A 14,746-nucleotide genomic window follows, 5' to 3' on the forward strand; every position below is an offset into this window, starting at 1 on the left:
ATTTATCGAAGTTGAAATCGAAAGCTATCATCCATTGGCAGGAAAAATCTTCTGGTTCATGGATACTATTTGGGGAAGGTAAATTGGCCATACTTACCTGATCTGGCCTACATGCAAACACAAATCCACAGCAATGTGACTGACACTTAAATACCCTCTGAAATGACTTAGCAAGGCACTCATTGCTGAGCACTGCTTAAGAGCAATTAGGGACGGGCACTAAAGGTTGGCCTTCCCAGAAACATCCACTTCCTTTGAAAGTCGTCTTAAAAATGAAAGCAAAGCAATGGTAAACAACTATTTGATTAAGTTAATTTTCAATTTTTTCTACATATTTCTATTTTTGCATTTTAATTTGCTTCTTTTTTTAATGGGTTGAAAAGCCAAGGAGAGAAGAGGGGTACTTAATGTTTCCCATGTATCTGTCTCCTATTTATAAAAGAAGCTGGCCACCAACTTCAAAAAAATCTCAGAAACCACTGCAGATTTTAGGCTTAAAATTAGAAGAAGGGAGGAGAAAAGAAGAGCAAGAGAAAGGTAGAGAAGTGGTAGCAACAGATTGGTTTGTATTCTCCAAATCAGAGCAAAAAACTTGAATTGCTCAAAAACTACAAACTGTCGTATTTATAGCAACTAAAACAGGGAGGAATTAATGGAGAAAACAAGATAATGTATCCTGCACAAAAACAATATGTATACACCAGATTCAAATGAATTGCTGTGCCTCATATCTTATGTACTGTTGCCACTAAAACCACTGAGTATCTCAGTTTTATCACCGTATTGCAGAGAACTTTAATGCTCTTTCACCTAACCAGCTTGCTCCTCTAATGTGCATTAAAGGCTTCCAATCTTTGAAACAAAATCTATGCCAAAGCAGTGCAATCCTACATCACTCATTTGTTATTTATTTTGGTGTTCCATGCAGATCATGATGCCATTAAAAGATACACACTAAACTCAAGCTCCAACAACTATATTTCAGAGTGATTAAACAATTCCTTTATTATAGGGGGCGGTACAGTGGCACGGTGGCTCAGTGGTCAGCACTGCTGCCTCACAGCATCAGGAACCCGGGTTCGATTCTACCCAAAGGCTGTGTAGAGTTTACACATTCTCCCCGTGTCTGTGTGCGTTTCCTCCAGGTGCTCTGGCTTCCAACCACCGTCCAAAGATGTTCAGGCTAGGGTGGATTAGCCATGGGAAATTGTCCAGAGTTCAGGGCCGTGTAGATTAGGTGGCATGCTCTGAGGTTCGGTGTGGACTTGTTGGGCTGAAGGGCCTGTTCCCAACCTGTAGGGATTCTATGATACCTATTTTAAAAAAACATTTCCACAGTTAGTGTCAAGGTGACATATCAAATTGTTGTAAAATAACATTAAACTAAAGCACTAATACATCTATCAATAAGTAGCACATGACTAAATACAGGTGTGGAGCATATCTTACATATATTCAAAATGCAATGCTCACCCATGATGGGTGTCTTCCTTCCAAAGGTTTAAAGCCACAGACATTGGGGTTTAAAACAAAACTCCTCATCCATCATTATTAATCTCACACATTACAGATATCTCATCCATTCATCTTGCAGACACAAATTAGCAATCCAAGAGTTTTAACAAATGAGCCTCTAAACATAAACTTATTAGGTCATATATTTTTACTGCACACTGCGCTGTGATCTCCACAGAATTGCTCTTGTCTATGTGTGCTTTCTTGTTTCAGGTTATTGATGAAAGTGAACTAATCACATTTTTTTAAAATGTTGTCTTTGGGGAGAAGTGCTTTAAGTCGATGCAGGAACTAAACTGCGGAATGAATCCATGCTATCAAATGCCAAGTAATTTCTGTTCAACCACAAAAAAAATTTTCGCACTCAATATTCGTAATTATGCCCATACTTAATATTAAAAAAGCGGCAGCACAATTTCTTTGAATGTTCTATTTGTTATGACCTCCACAGACACTTGAAATTTAAAGAGAAATTTAAGCATGCACCAACTACCTGACGAGCCTTGCTACAAAATACTGCATTTTTAAACAAAAATAAGCTTCACCACATATATTTTGTTTTTAAAAAAGAGCAAAGCAAGTGCAGCGAACTTGCAATTGTTGTTTGTGGAAATGCTCCTTCCTGTTTAGGTCTTATAAGACACATTCTAGGGGTGCTTTGCATGCAATACTGGCGTACTACCTCAAAGCTCTGGAGAATTAATAGCAAGGTGCCTTGGCAAGATCCTACAAACCTAGTGTCAAGAAAGATGGTTCAACAGCAGACCCTCTCCCAAGCCACATCACCCAGCATCAAGGTACTAATCACTCCGAAACAGCTTTGCTGGGTGAGACAAGCCATTCACATGCCTGACGCCAGAATTCCAAAGCAAATGCTCGACCCAGAACTTGATCGTGGCAAGATACTGCGAGGACAGTGCAAACACCTTGAAGGACTGCTAAGCTTCCTGAAGAGGTCAAGCAGAGCAGAGTCCGCTGGCTTGTAGCTGGCAAAGATAAAGAAATCTCATTTGAGAAGACTTTGAACATAACTAAAGAGGTTGTCAGCAATGTAGAAGCAAAGTTGAGGCACAATACAGATTGCACAAACCTCTGGGCAACCGATTTACCCAACCTTTCAAGCAGCACTTGTCCCATATGTGGTAGAGTCTGCAGAATGCACCGTGAATTTATTAGACTTCTCAGAATCAATCAAACCAAAGGAACCAATTTACTCAGGATCAGGGATGACTGAAAAAGAGAGAGAAATTGTAACTTCAATTCTTATGAAACTACATTACGACACTGTGAATTTACATTTGTAAACAATAAAGCAAAATAAGTTTACCAATTTCGTCAAAAATCAAAACTTTTGCCACAAGAAATATATCTCATTGTCCTTAAGAAACTGCAGATTTGTAGATTTTACTGTCTTCTTGTACATGGATGCTTGTGTCCTTAGTTACTAATAAGAACCTTTTTTGGGCACAGGCCAAATTACCACTTTTTGATCAATTAAAAAAAAATTTTGACTTCCAAGTTTTTTTATTCAATAAAAACAAAATTGGTAACCATTTATAATGTGGCAAAGATGACAGGTAGCCAAAATGACTGTAGAAATCAACAAAGAATGATGAAAATAAAAAATGGAGAATGGAAGAAAATTAGCAAGACAAATGAAAACTGAAGTTTATACAAGCTTATAGAAAGGAAAAGGGGGCTATAAAAGTCTCTCCTTACAACATAAGATGTGATATCATCCCCACAGCTTTGCACATCCAGTTAATAGTTGAAAGAGTGACACATCAGGATTTCATGCATTAAGGTGTTTACTGTAACAATAGCGTAAACACATGATTAATTGAACAACACTTTGGTAGGCAACTTACTCTTAAACAAAATAACTGAATACTCCGTTTTTATTATTAACCCAGCCAAACACTTCACAGGGATACACTATAGTAACTTTTTATATTTTAGGGTGTCATGTAAGTAAACATTTACCTTTACTTCTAGTTTAAATTTACTAAAAAGCCTGTTTAGAGCCTATGATGAGAAAAAGATCACCACACCCAAAAAGGGTTTAAAATATGTAACTTGTTACTAACAACAGAGGTGCAAGAATAAAAGCAAAAAATAAATTCCATTTCTCTCAATCGGTAACATGATTCACAAAAACGTAGTATGCAGGTAGAGTGTATAAATTAGGAAGGCAAACAGAATGTTGGTCTAAGTGTAAAAGTAAGGAAGTTTCGCCTGTTGTGTTGGGCTCAGAAGAGACTGTACCTATGGTACCGTGTTAACAATTTGGTTTTGTTAGTCATGAAGAAAGTGGCACAGCGAGGTCCACTGATTGCTGGGATGAATGGGTAGTCTTATAAGCAAAGCGTTTGAATCCACGCTTATTGAAGATTAGAAGAATGACACATGACCTTACTGAAATATACAAAATTCTCAGGAAGCTTTTTCCTTGAGATATCTAGAACTGTGAGCAGAGTTTAAAAATAAGGAGTTATCCATTTAAAACAGATGAGGAGAAATTTCCTCTTTTACAGTTATTCCCCAGGCAACAGCAGAAGTCAAGTCATTCAGTCAAAGCTGAGTTAGACATGTTTTGATGGACAAGAAAGCCATGAGCCAGATCAATTAGTAAAACAGCTTACTACTGCTTTGTTCTCACAAAGTTGCAATTTTTTATCTCAAGCTACCTGCCTTGACAGGACTTTTGCTGATCTGAATTTGTCCTTTGGGAGCTTAGAAACAATGATCCAACTCAAGGTTTGGATTTAATGAATGAATCCAAAATCATTCAATGAATCCAAATTTGAAGCACTCATGAATCTAAGACCTGCAGAATTATGAAGTACAAAAGATTGATCAGAGTAACCCAGCCATCTCGTCCAAATAAGAAGTCATTCCCACAAAAGCAAATCTTGTATTAGCATCGTAGCTCCAATAGCATTAACTCCAATATTGCCATCCAAAATTGAGTTTTTGGCCAGTTCGGTTGCTGGTTGGATACGGCCAGTTTTCTCTCCCTGCTATCCAACATTTACTGTCTGTGTTTTGGGTGGGTGAGGGTAGGGCGGGGGGGAGGGGGGCGTGTAGGGGTCTGAAATGGACGATGACAATGCTCAAGTAATATTTCCCCACCATTGTAATTAGGGTGTTACATACAGCCAGAACACTGATGATTTGATTGATTCTGACATTTGCTCATTTTGCTAACAGGGGTCCAAATTTTAATACTCTTTTCATGAAATGCAGGAACTGCTGGCTACGTGGCAACATTATTGCCCACTCCAACTGTTCCGAGCAATGTAGTAGTAAGCCACCATCTTAACTGCTGCAATCTACATGGATTACCAGTTCTCAGAATTGTGTTGATTCAAAAAAAACGAGTGACTTGCCAGGCCAATTCGGAAGCAATTTAAAAATCGACTATGTTGTATCTTGGAAGCTATGCATGGGCATCAGCAGGGAAAGGTGGCATAAAAACCGAAAGAGCTGTGGATGCTGAAAATCAGGAACAAAAACAAAGTTGCTGGAATTGAGGAAGGATCACCGAACCCAAAACGTTAACTCTGTTCCTCCCTTCGCAAAGGAGACAGTTTTTCTTCCCGACAGGATATTGAACTTTCTCTGCTTTTTATGGCAATCTGGTTGTATCATGGCAAGGGTTTTTAAATGCCATTTTTATTTAAAATAACAGAATTTAAATTCTCCTCCTGTCATGTCGGGCTAGCTCAGCTCTGGATTGTAGTCCAGTAACATGACAACAATACAACCATATCAACATGTGCCAATGTTAATAAGATCCTTGTAAATGAGTGAAATCAGCTCCTTTTCAAGATAGAGAAGATGAAAGGTGGTCCTGGTCAAACTGCCTATGTGCAATTTTTATGTTGTGAAGAGGTCTGCCAATTCCCCTGTATTTGCAAACTTTCTTGGGTATGGGCACCCATAAACCTACGCATTAATCCAGTATTTTGTCTCAGTAAGCAAATTAAATAGCAAAGTCAAAATTTTATTGATAAAATGGTGGGTGATCACATTGCTGACACTCATCACATTATCATGGCAACGACAGACAAACAAACAAATAAGCAGGAAGAGGCACTTCAAGAAGCCAAAGAAATCTGAAGAGAAACAAATTTCTGATGTTATCCGCCAAATCCTTGATCCACGAATAATTAAATGCTTACCATAATTTTTAATAGTTTACTACAAAAAGCAAAAGTAGTTGATTATGTACCACCTACCACTAGCTACCAATGCAAAACTCTAGCCAGATAATCTCAAAATTTGTGAAAACCTATACATATTTAGGTAACCCAATTTACATTCCTATACTAACACTCAAACACGAGTTGAGTGTTCATATTTTCAAGAAGCTAGTGCCCTAAGTCCAACACTTATAACCCAGCGACCCTGTGAAAACCATCTTACATAATATGCTTGCTTATGCTAACCAAGTTAATACAAGGCTTAATATAATAGCTGAAAACAAAAATCAGACAGCAAGTTGGAAAATGCAAACTAGTAATTATATTGCAACATTTATTTGTAATTATAAATCCGACAAATTTGCACATATGCATTTTCCTTGTACTGCTGGTGAATCTGTGTACAAGTTAAAAGTTGCAATTCACCTATCTGCAATTAAACGCACAAATGATATTTATAGTTCAATCAGAAATAACATCAAAGAGATCACAGATATCTTGATCTATGAATTTAACTGCAGATCATTTAATCCAATTTTACTACTAAATGACTGCCATTAAATCTTAAAACTGAATGATGCAGAACCACGTAGAATGTGTCAGAACAAAAAGTAACACTTGCTCCTTATAAATTTACAGATGACACCAGACTCCAATATAAAAAGTCTATTTCTGTTGTGTAAATAATACTGATGTTCAAAACTGTCAAATCATCACAATCCTGCAATTTTCAAAGAGTGTTTTACAAAATCAATTTGAAGATTGTGATTATTAACCACTAAATGTTTTGATTAATAAATTTAGTCTCCTAAGCAGTGAGTTACCCAAACATGAGTGTAAATTTTTTTGAATTTTAATTGTGATTGGGTCTACCACATAGGCCTAATTTAGCCAGAGGTGAACTAGTACTAAGGGTTAGTTAGACTGAAGTAAGCAATCCCTGGGTGGGTATGGGGGTAAAATAGGTGTCTTCTCTTTAAAAGCTACATGCAAGACAGCACAAACCAAAGCGAGCATAAAGGGGGTTGTCATAATAAAGAATGAAAACAAAGCAAATCAAATTTTTCACAATTAACTTACGAACAAAGCTGACAGGTTTGGTGCTGAGCATTTTCATTTCTTTGCTCAAATGTGGTTATCCGTCCTCTTTTATGCAAATGTGATGTGACAGGAGATGCTGGGAGCACTCAACCAAACATATCGTACACAACAGGGGCTGAAGTCTTGCAGCCAGACTAGCGGATTAAGTGCAGTGAATACTGTTGGACAAATGACTTGAGCAATGGCGAAGAGCTCATAAAGAGATTTCCTAAAATCCAGGGGAGGAGTGCAACAATCCAATTAACATTGCCTTGATCTAAGCTAATTCTAAACAATGGAAAAGTGACACTTAGTCACTGAAAAAATACTTGGAGGATCTGGCATTTACATACAAACTGAAAATTATCACTAGGTGCCAGTTTCTAAATTTGCTCCCTATGGAATACAAAGTAAAAGACACTACGAACTAAATGTAGAACTCAATAAAAAGTAATGAGCTCATATAAAACATGGACTGCTACAGGCTTACGTAAAACACTAGCTTTCACTTGACAGAAATAAAGTCTCCAAACGCAAGTGTACCACAGTAATTCAGCTTAAGAGGCGGGTACAATAACATTTAAGACATTTGAGCAGGTACATGAATAGGAAAGGTTTATGGGAATATGAGCCAAATGCAGGAAAATGGAACTAGTTTGGTTTCGGAAACCTGGTTGGCATGGATAATTTGGGTCTAAGGGCCTGTTTATGTGCTAAACAACTCCATGATCAACCATTTCATGGAGGAGAAAAATTAGAGGATGATGTAAAAATGCTATGACAGAATAGAATCCCTACAATGTGAAAACAGGCCCTTTGACCCAACAAGACCACACAAACCCTCAGAGCACCCCAAAATCTAAACAACACGGGCAGTTTAGCATGACCAATCTAACTAGCCTGCACAACTTTGGACCATGGGAGGAAACCAGAGCACCCAGAGGAAACCCACACAGGCACGGGGAGAATGTGCTAACTCCACACAGACACACCTGAGAGTGGAACCAAAACAGTATGTCCCTGGTGCTGTGAGGTAACAGTGCTAACCACTGAGCCACCATGCCGCACCTATATAATGACACCTATTAAATGGCACCAATGCAAAGATACAAGCCTAATTGAAATGTGCAACAGAACTCAGAGACAGTTGTACAAACTATATGCCATTTGACCTAAACTGATCACTTTGATTGAAAAATAAACAGCATAAGGGTACGATCTATCTTTAGCCGCCATGGATTTTACAAATTGCAGAGACGCTGGCTGGGCCAGTGGATGTTCCACAAGAAAATATTCTCTGAAAATGGTACTATTAAAGCATGACCAATATCCAAATAATAGGGATTGCTGCACAGTCAAACTTTGCATAAAATGCATAGAAACGGAAAACTCAGTTGGTCTATGCTAATGCACATGTTCTACACAAAACATTCTCTCCTTCAGTATATGTTCCCACTCTGATCGCTCCTCCCTTGTACATCTGAATTTGGCTTGTACCTTTTACAGATGCGCAAAACTTATTATACCATTCATAAAACCATCAGTTCTTTCATTTGAAAGATCTTAAACCAGATGCTAGGAAAATCATCTGTTCATTGATGTTTTCTCATGGCAATTTGATGCAATGTTCCTATTCTGCAACACTTGTACGAAGATTGCACATTTATCTTTGAATGAGTTTTTTTGATTCAAGCTGTCCCGTTTCTGTGGCTTTTTCTTGACGCCTGCTTTTGAAATTTAGGAAAACGTCCTGTAAAAGCAAAGCTTTAGAATTACATTGAAATTACATGGCATTTGACTCAACTGATCAATAAATTTGAAAAATGAAGGCAATTGTACCATGTATCTGAATTCTCTCTCAAATCTTGACTTTTGTTCATTTATCGTCTTTATACTTCAGGCACAGAGTGGGTCTAATGCCACGTGGTTTGATGGAGAATGCATTTACAAAAGCAGTGGTTGCAACCTGGTCCAGATTTGAAGTGACAGGGATCCCAGCAAATTTTAAGGGTGGGAATGTGCTTTTGAACTCTGTTGGTGCCTACCGATGTAATTGGTAAAGGGAAGTCACGGTGTATCAGGGATGCACTGTTATTTTTTAAAATCAACGAAGTATGTTAGTGTCGGATAATTCGTGCCTCTTCTTGCTCGCAAAGGGGTTCTGGTTGCAATTCATATATGCCAGCGATTAATTTCAACAAGTTCACCACTCTTCCTCTCCTCCGTTTCTTCCATCACCTTTAACCTCTGCTCCTCCACCCAAGGTCTTGTGTCTCACCAATATCTAGCATCAGATACCTGAGCAGAGTTTGATTACTGAAGAGTATTGGTGTCTGGAGAAATCACCTTATCCAATAGACATCTCTTTCAGGGCTTCAACAGATAAACAAAAAGCAAATGAAAATTAAATGATGTGGAATCAAGTTCAAATACAAAGGGTATCAACAAATTAGATTTAACAGATTAGTGTGGAATAGACTGCCTCGAAAGGTAATGAAGGCTGATAAAATAAAATTTTAAGAAATAGAACTAGTATTTAGCATAACAATCACTTCAGAGATTGTTTATTCTGTTTTTAAAAGCTGGGACTAACCTGAGAGCCGAAAAGTCTAACGCTCTTAAGTGGAACAAAATCAGTAAATCCCTACAGTGTGGAAACAAGCCCTTCAGCCCAACAAGTCCAAAACGGCCCTCACAGCTTTGCACCCAGGCCCATCTCCCAATAACCCACCTAATCTATACACCACTGAACACAAGGGCAATTTAGCATACCAATCCACCTAGGCTGCACATCTTTGGAGTGTGGGAGGGAACCAGCGCACCCGAAGGAAACCCACACAGACACAGGGAGAAGAAGCAAACTCCTCACAGTCACCCAAGGGTGGAACTGAAACTGGGTTCCTCGCGCTGTGAGGCAGAAGTGCTAACCACCAAGCCGTAAAATTGTAAAATGTCAAAGCTTGACGAATCAGTTTACGAGAATAAGTCAACAAAACACATTTGTAGGTATATGACTCTACTTAAAATATATCAATTATATGCCATTTTGTATTGCACATTAAAAAAAGGAGAACTGGTGGTACTATAACTATCTTTGAAGACAAACAAGACCACAATGCACACAAGGCTAAATGCAAATTAGGGTCTGATAATCATGACCCTTAACCAAGATCAGAATTCAAAAACAATCTGGACGTCATCCAGCTTAGTCAAGTTACAAAACTCAATCAACGTAAGTTTGGACATTGAGTCAAACTCTACATTGCTATTGTGCATCAAGTATTAAAACTAAATTTTCATGGAAAGGTCAGCAGGACAAACAGGACAAAGAATAAACACCCACAGGGGAGAAGCTGTTTCATTCATACTCTCTCATACTGACTAACCAAGAGGAAACCCAAATAAATGTTTTAATTTTAGCAATGTAACTCTTACCTATCCTGGAAACAGTCAGCACTGGCGCTCAGTCTCAGATTCCTGTCACCATCTGAACATTTCATACAAATTTCATGATGCATAAAACATACCTGCAAAAATAAAAACGGCAGTCAACTCATGTTTGTATTAAGCTCTTGAATGGGGAGAAGCACAAAAAATGAGTAATTGACACACTGTAAAAAAAAACTACCTTAGTTCTCCTTGTGCTAAAGAAATACTGAGAGTATCTTTAAACTGACTGATGAGGAATTATTTGAGGCACGTTTGGATCTGGGGTTGGAGGGAACCAGGAGAGGGGGAAGGCAAGAATTGATCCCTAAAATAAAAGGCAAAAGACATAAGTTTCTTTTCTTTGTAAAGGAATCAAAAAAAGAGTTTGAGATAAAGGTCAAGCAATAAAATGGGCACAAAAAGGATCTCTTCTGATATCTAGTTCCAATCTACCTATGCTGACTGGTCACTTTCCTTAAATTCTAGCAACTTTACAGTACAGCAAATCTTGGACCTGTTGCAGAAACAAATACAATTTACTATTCAGAGACCAAAATAGCATGATTTTACGTAAGGCTTCATTGGATCAAGCATCATTGCACAAGTATCTGCATGCCAGGTCATACCAATGTTTGAATTCCTATTACTTTCCTTACATTCACAAGCATTCTCTTAGCATTTCTGACGGTACTCACTGGATAACAAAACCTGGAACCTCAACTTATTTTCTCTCTCAAGCAAAACTCAACTCCACAGCATAGACTGTAAATCTCTATTGGAATATTGTTGGTTCATGGATATCAACTGTGCACTGAATAAATTCATGTCATCACTGGCCATTTTCCAATCCTTTACGATGCTTCACCCCTGTAACAATGGCCAAGTCATTTTAATCCATAACAGCTTTGTTTCTATTTTCAAGTTCCCATCGTTCTTCACAAAAATATTAGCAAAAAGCTTCTTCTTGAAGTTGTTGGATCTATTTTTCTACTTGCATAGCTTCACACATCTTTTCTCAACACTTTTTCGCAAAGAAAAAAGACACAAGTATTTCTGCAATAACACATGCTTCACTAACCTGAGTTGGCTGTAACATGACTGATTAATAGTTGACGCTGTCTGGATGACGCAAACTTTCTACTGTACAGTATAGTGATTTTCTATAGTGATTTCCCTATAACATGATTTTATTTTGCATGACATCATACAAGAGCACAACTATTGTGTTACAGGAGAAATACACAAATCTCGGAGCAACTGATTTTAGTAGTTATGGCAAAGAGGAACCTTACAGATAGCAGCTGAACGAAAGCCGGCCTTGCTCCTGCTGCCCTTACCTCTTCTAGTCTACATGGAATACTAGAACCATAGTAACATGATTCACTCCTAACTAGTCTCTGAAATGGCCTAGCAGGTCAGTTATCAAAAGTTCACCACCACCTTTAAAAATGCAACTATGGATTAGCAATAAAATTGCGGGCTTGCTTGCAATGTTCACATTGTGAAAGCAGAGGTTTTTCCTCCTGAGTCCCTGAGCCACTTTGATGCACTCAACAATGTTTGTTGGGTCTCCAGTGGTTGTCTGGGAAACAGTAGCGAGTATAGTAATTTGTGGTTCCAAGCATCCGCTTTTTTTATTACAACTTGATGAATTCTTATCCTCGCTAAGATGCATTGGTTAGAAGAGGAAAGCAATTTTTGCAGATTGGAAAAGTCAGCCCAATGCAGTATACCATGTCTTATAATGGCTGAGACAGCAATCTGCTTATTTAAAGATCTATTGCAATTACTTTCCATATAGAATAATCGGTTACTTCAAGGTAACCTCTGCAAGACTTCACGCAGCACTTTATTTTGAAAGTCATTCATTGTGGACCCAAGACTCCTTGAAGGTATCTCATGGACAAAGGCAAATAACAGTTACGAAGTTAGTGACAGCGCAAAGCAGTCATCATTAAAACATCCAGTGGGAAGTCAATGAAATAAAGAATAGATATTGGAAATAGTTTAGAATTTCCCCAAACCAGTCAACTGATTGTGTAAATGCTTTGTGTTACAAAAATACGCAGTGTTTCCTAAACAGTAACAGTGACAAGATTAAAATAATACACAAAATAACCGTTACTTTTTTTTGTGCGTTTCTATCCAAATTTATGGCATGATCACCAGTAGACAACATTCTTCCCTTAAATGAGCCTGATAAAATGCTTCTGAAAACAGTATCTGTCAAAATGCTGTGTATTTTCAGTATTTTACATTTTTATCATATCTAAGTCCTAGGTCTCACTTTACCGAGCACCTCTTAGATAGAAATTTTAAACATGCAAACTTAACGTCTGTGACACTGTGGTTAGCACTATTGTAACACAATAGCAGAGACCTGGGTTCAATTCCAGCCTTGGGCGCCTGGGTGGAGTTTGCATGTTTTTCCTGTATCTGCATGGGTTTCCACTAACTTCCTCCCAAAGTCAAAACAAATGCAGGTTAGGTGGATTGGCCATGTTTAAAAATTGCCCTATAGTGTCCACAGATGTGCAGGTTAGGTGGGTTAGCGCTGGTAAAAATTCCATGTGGGGTTTATGGGGATGGGGAGAGAGGGTAGGTCTGGGTAGGATGCTCTTCAGAGAGTTGGTGCAAACTCAGTGGGCCAAATGGCCTCTTTCTGTATTGCAGGGATTCAATTATTCTATTTCTCGGAAATATTTGCAGAAGCAAGACGTGTGTCGCCATGACAAATAAAAACCTGTTCACTGCAGCAGATAACCACACAGTAAGCCAAGTGAAACAACTAACAAGTAAAATTAAGAAATCCAACAAGTTGTTCCAGTACAGGAATGCTGATAAGTTTCTCCCACTACATTCGTTAACACGAATCGTTGACACTCATTGCTACTCTAACGTCAAAGTTATTGCTACTGGTTGAATAACAAAAAGTTAGCCAAATCTTATAACACATTGAAGTTCCACAAAGTAACAAAAGACAATGCGCATTAAGCAGTAGAATTGTACTTACCATCACCCCTTTGCTGCAAAGGAAACTTTCTTAAGTTAAAAGAAATTGAATTGGTCAAAGCTCTTTTGTGACTGATTTTGGTGGGGATTTGGAATGGTCTGTGTTTTTACATGTAACCAATTCTCTTTTATATTACATAGTTTTTTTTTCTTTTTATATATATTAGACCATTCCATTTCTTTATTTTTTTTAAACGTGTCAGAAGTCAAAAAGACTTTTGACAGAGCTGTTGTACAATGAATGTTTAAAATCAACCCTCAAGTAAAATACATACACAAATCCAACAGAAGAAAACCAAGGCTAATACATAGTAAAGCCTAAAACAAACTATGCAAAATAAAGGTATACATAACTTTTAACAAACAAGAGCACTTTTCAGTACTTCGCAAATTCTCTGCTTTATCGCAAAGCTTAGAATGTCTCAGTTTTTCAAAACATCCACGGAGATTCAATGTCAACTTTCATTCCATAACAACATGGAACCAATTATAGTAGTTACATTGAAATGTTCTTAGTTTGGTCAGATCATATGACCAAATCAGTAAATTACAGATAAAGTCTTGGTATCCTTGTTAGGCCAAGTTCAATGAACATCTGTATACCAAGTTTCACAAAATGAATTTTTAAAAAATGAATTACATACATGCCTCCTGCTGCAACTAAAGCCGTAATTTCATTTCACTTCTTCCAATTGGGTACAGTAGCTCTGTAATGAGTTGCTAACACTCTACCCCAAACAGTGCTTCTGAACTATTACAGGTAATTCACTACAATCTTTAGTACATTAGTTTTTCTTTTTAAAAAATCACATTATGATTTAGAATGCAGACAGCATAGCTTTCTGTAAGTAAACATTGGTCGCTCTTTGATCATCTTCGCCATGAACGTGGTTCGTTATCATCTTCTTCATCATCATCATCTTGGAGCAATAAGTCATCAATCAAAGGCTCTTCCTGAAACTGAGTAGAAATTCTTCCATTAAAATAAAGTAAATTTCACTTAGAAGTGGTACATACCAATGAACTGCAACAATAACTGATACGTATGATGTAATTCATGTATATTAAGACTTTTTTCAATTATATTGAGACTTTTTTCCAAATCTCCAATGAGAAAGCACATTCCAGGAGCATGCAGAATTTTTTTTATTTACAATCCCTTCGAAGGTTCCCTCAAAATCTCATACCATACTGACTTGGCACACATAGTTGTTCCTGGGTCAAAATCCTGAACTCCACAACTGCCTATACTCCCACGTGACAACTAAAAGCCGTATGAGACATTGGTGTTTCAGCTATAAAAGATATTGTTGGTATTTGATTTCCAAAGCAACAAAGGCAATGAAAACTGACCTGCACATGAAAATCAAACACCACAGTTTGCCAACTTGAGGCCTTTGCTACTTGAGAACAGTGATGGTTGATAAAACACAAATTCCATTGATTCTTAACTGCCCTTTGGGCAATTAGGGATGGGCAACAAATGCTGGCCTAGCCAGAGATGG

At 37.8% G+C, this 14,746-nt stretch overlaps 1 protein-coding gene across 8 annotated transcripts in view; it reads right to left on the reverse strand.

Annotated features, from left to right (window-relative positions):
* Window positions 1–1,007: 1,007 nt before the first annotated feature.
* The window catches only part of rbm26 (RNA binding motif protein 26), an 89,633-nt gene continuing 75,894 nt past the window's right edge, over window positions 1,008–14,746 (reverse strand). For 3 of the 8 annotated variants that reach the window (XM_059646513.1, XM_059646514.1, XM_059646508.1), the window contains exons 22-24: window positions 10,236–14,201; window positions 2,250–9,173; window positions 1,008–1,313 (exon numbers count right to left, since the gene is read on the reverse strand). In XM_059646513.1, the coding sequence (XP_059502496.1) occupies window positions 14,112–14,201 (90 nt within the window). In that variant the 3' untranslated portion in view covers window positions 1,008–1,313; window positions 2,250–9,173; window positions 10,236–14,111. The remainder of the gene's footprint in view (window positions 1,314–2,249; window positions 9,174–10,235; window positions 14,202–14,746) is intronic. The other 5 variants (XM_059646512.1, XM_048532699.2, XM_059646511.1 and 2 more) reach the window with 5 other exon arrangements.

Source organism: Stegostoma tigrinum, chromosome 6 (assembly GCF_030684315.1).
Source record: "Stegostoma tigrinum isolate sSteTig4 chromosome 6, sSteTig4.hap1, whole genome shotgun sequence".
Taxonomy (NCBI): Eukaryota; Metazoa; Chordata; class Chondrichthyes; order Orectolobiformes; family Stegostomatidae; genus Stegostoma; species Stegostoma tigrinum.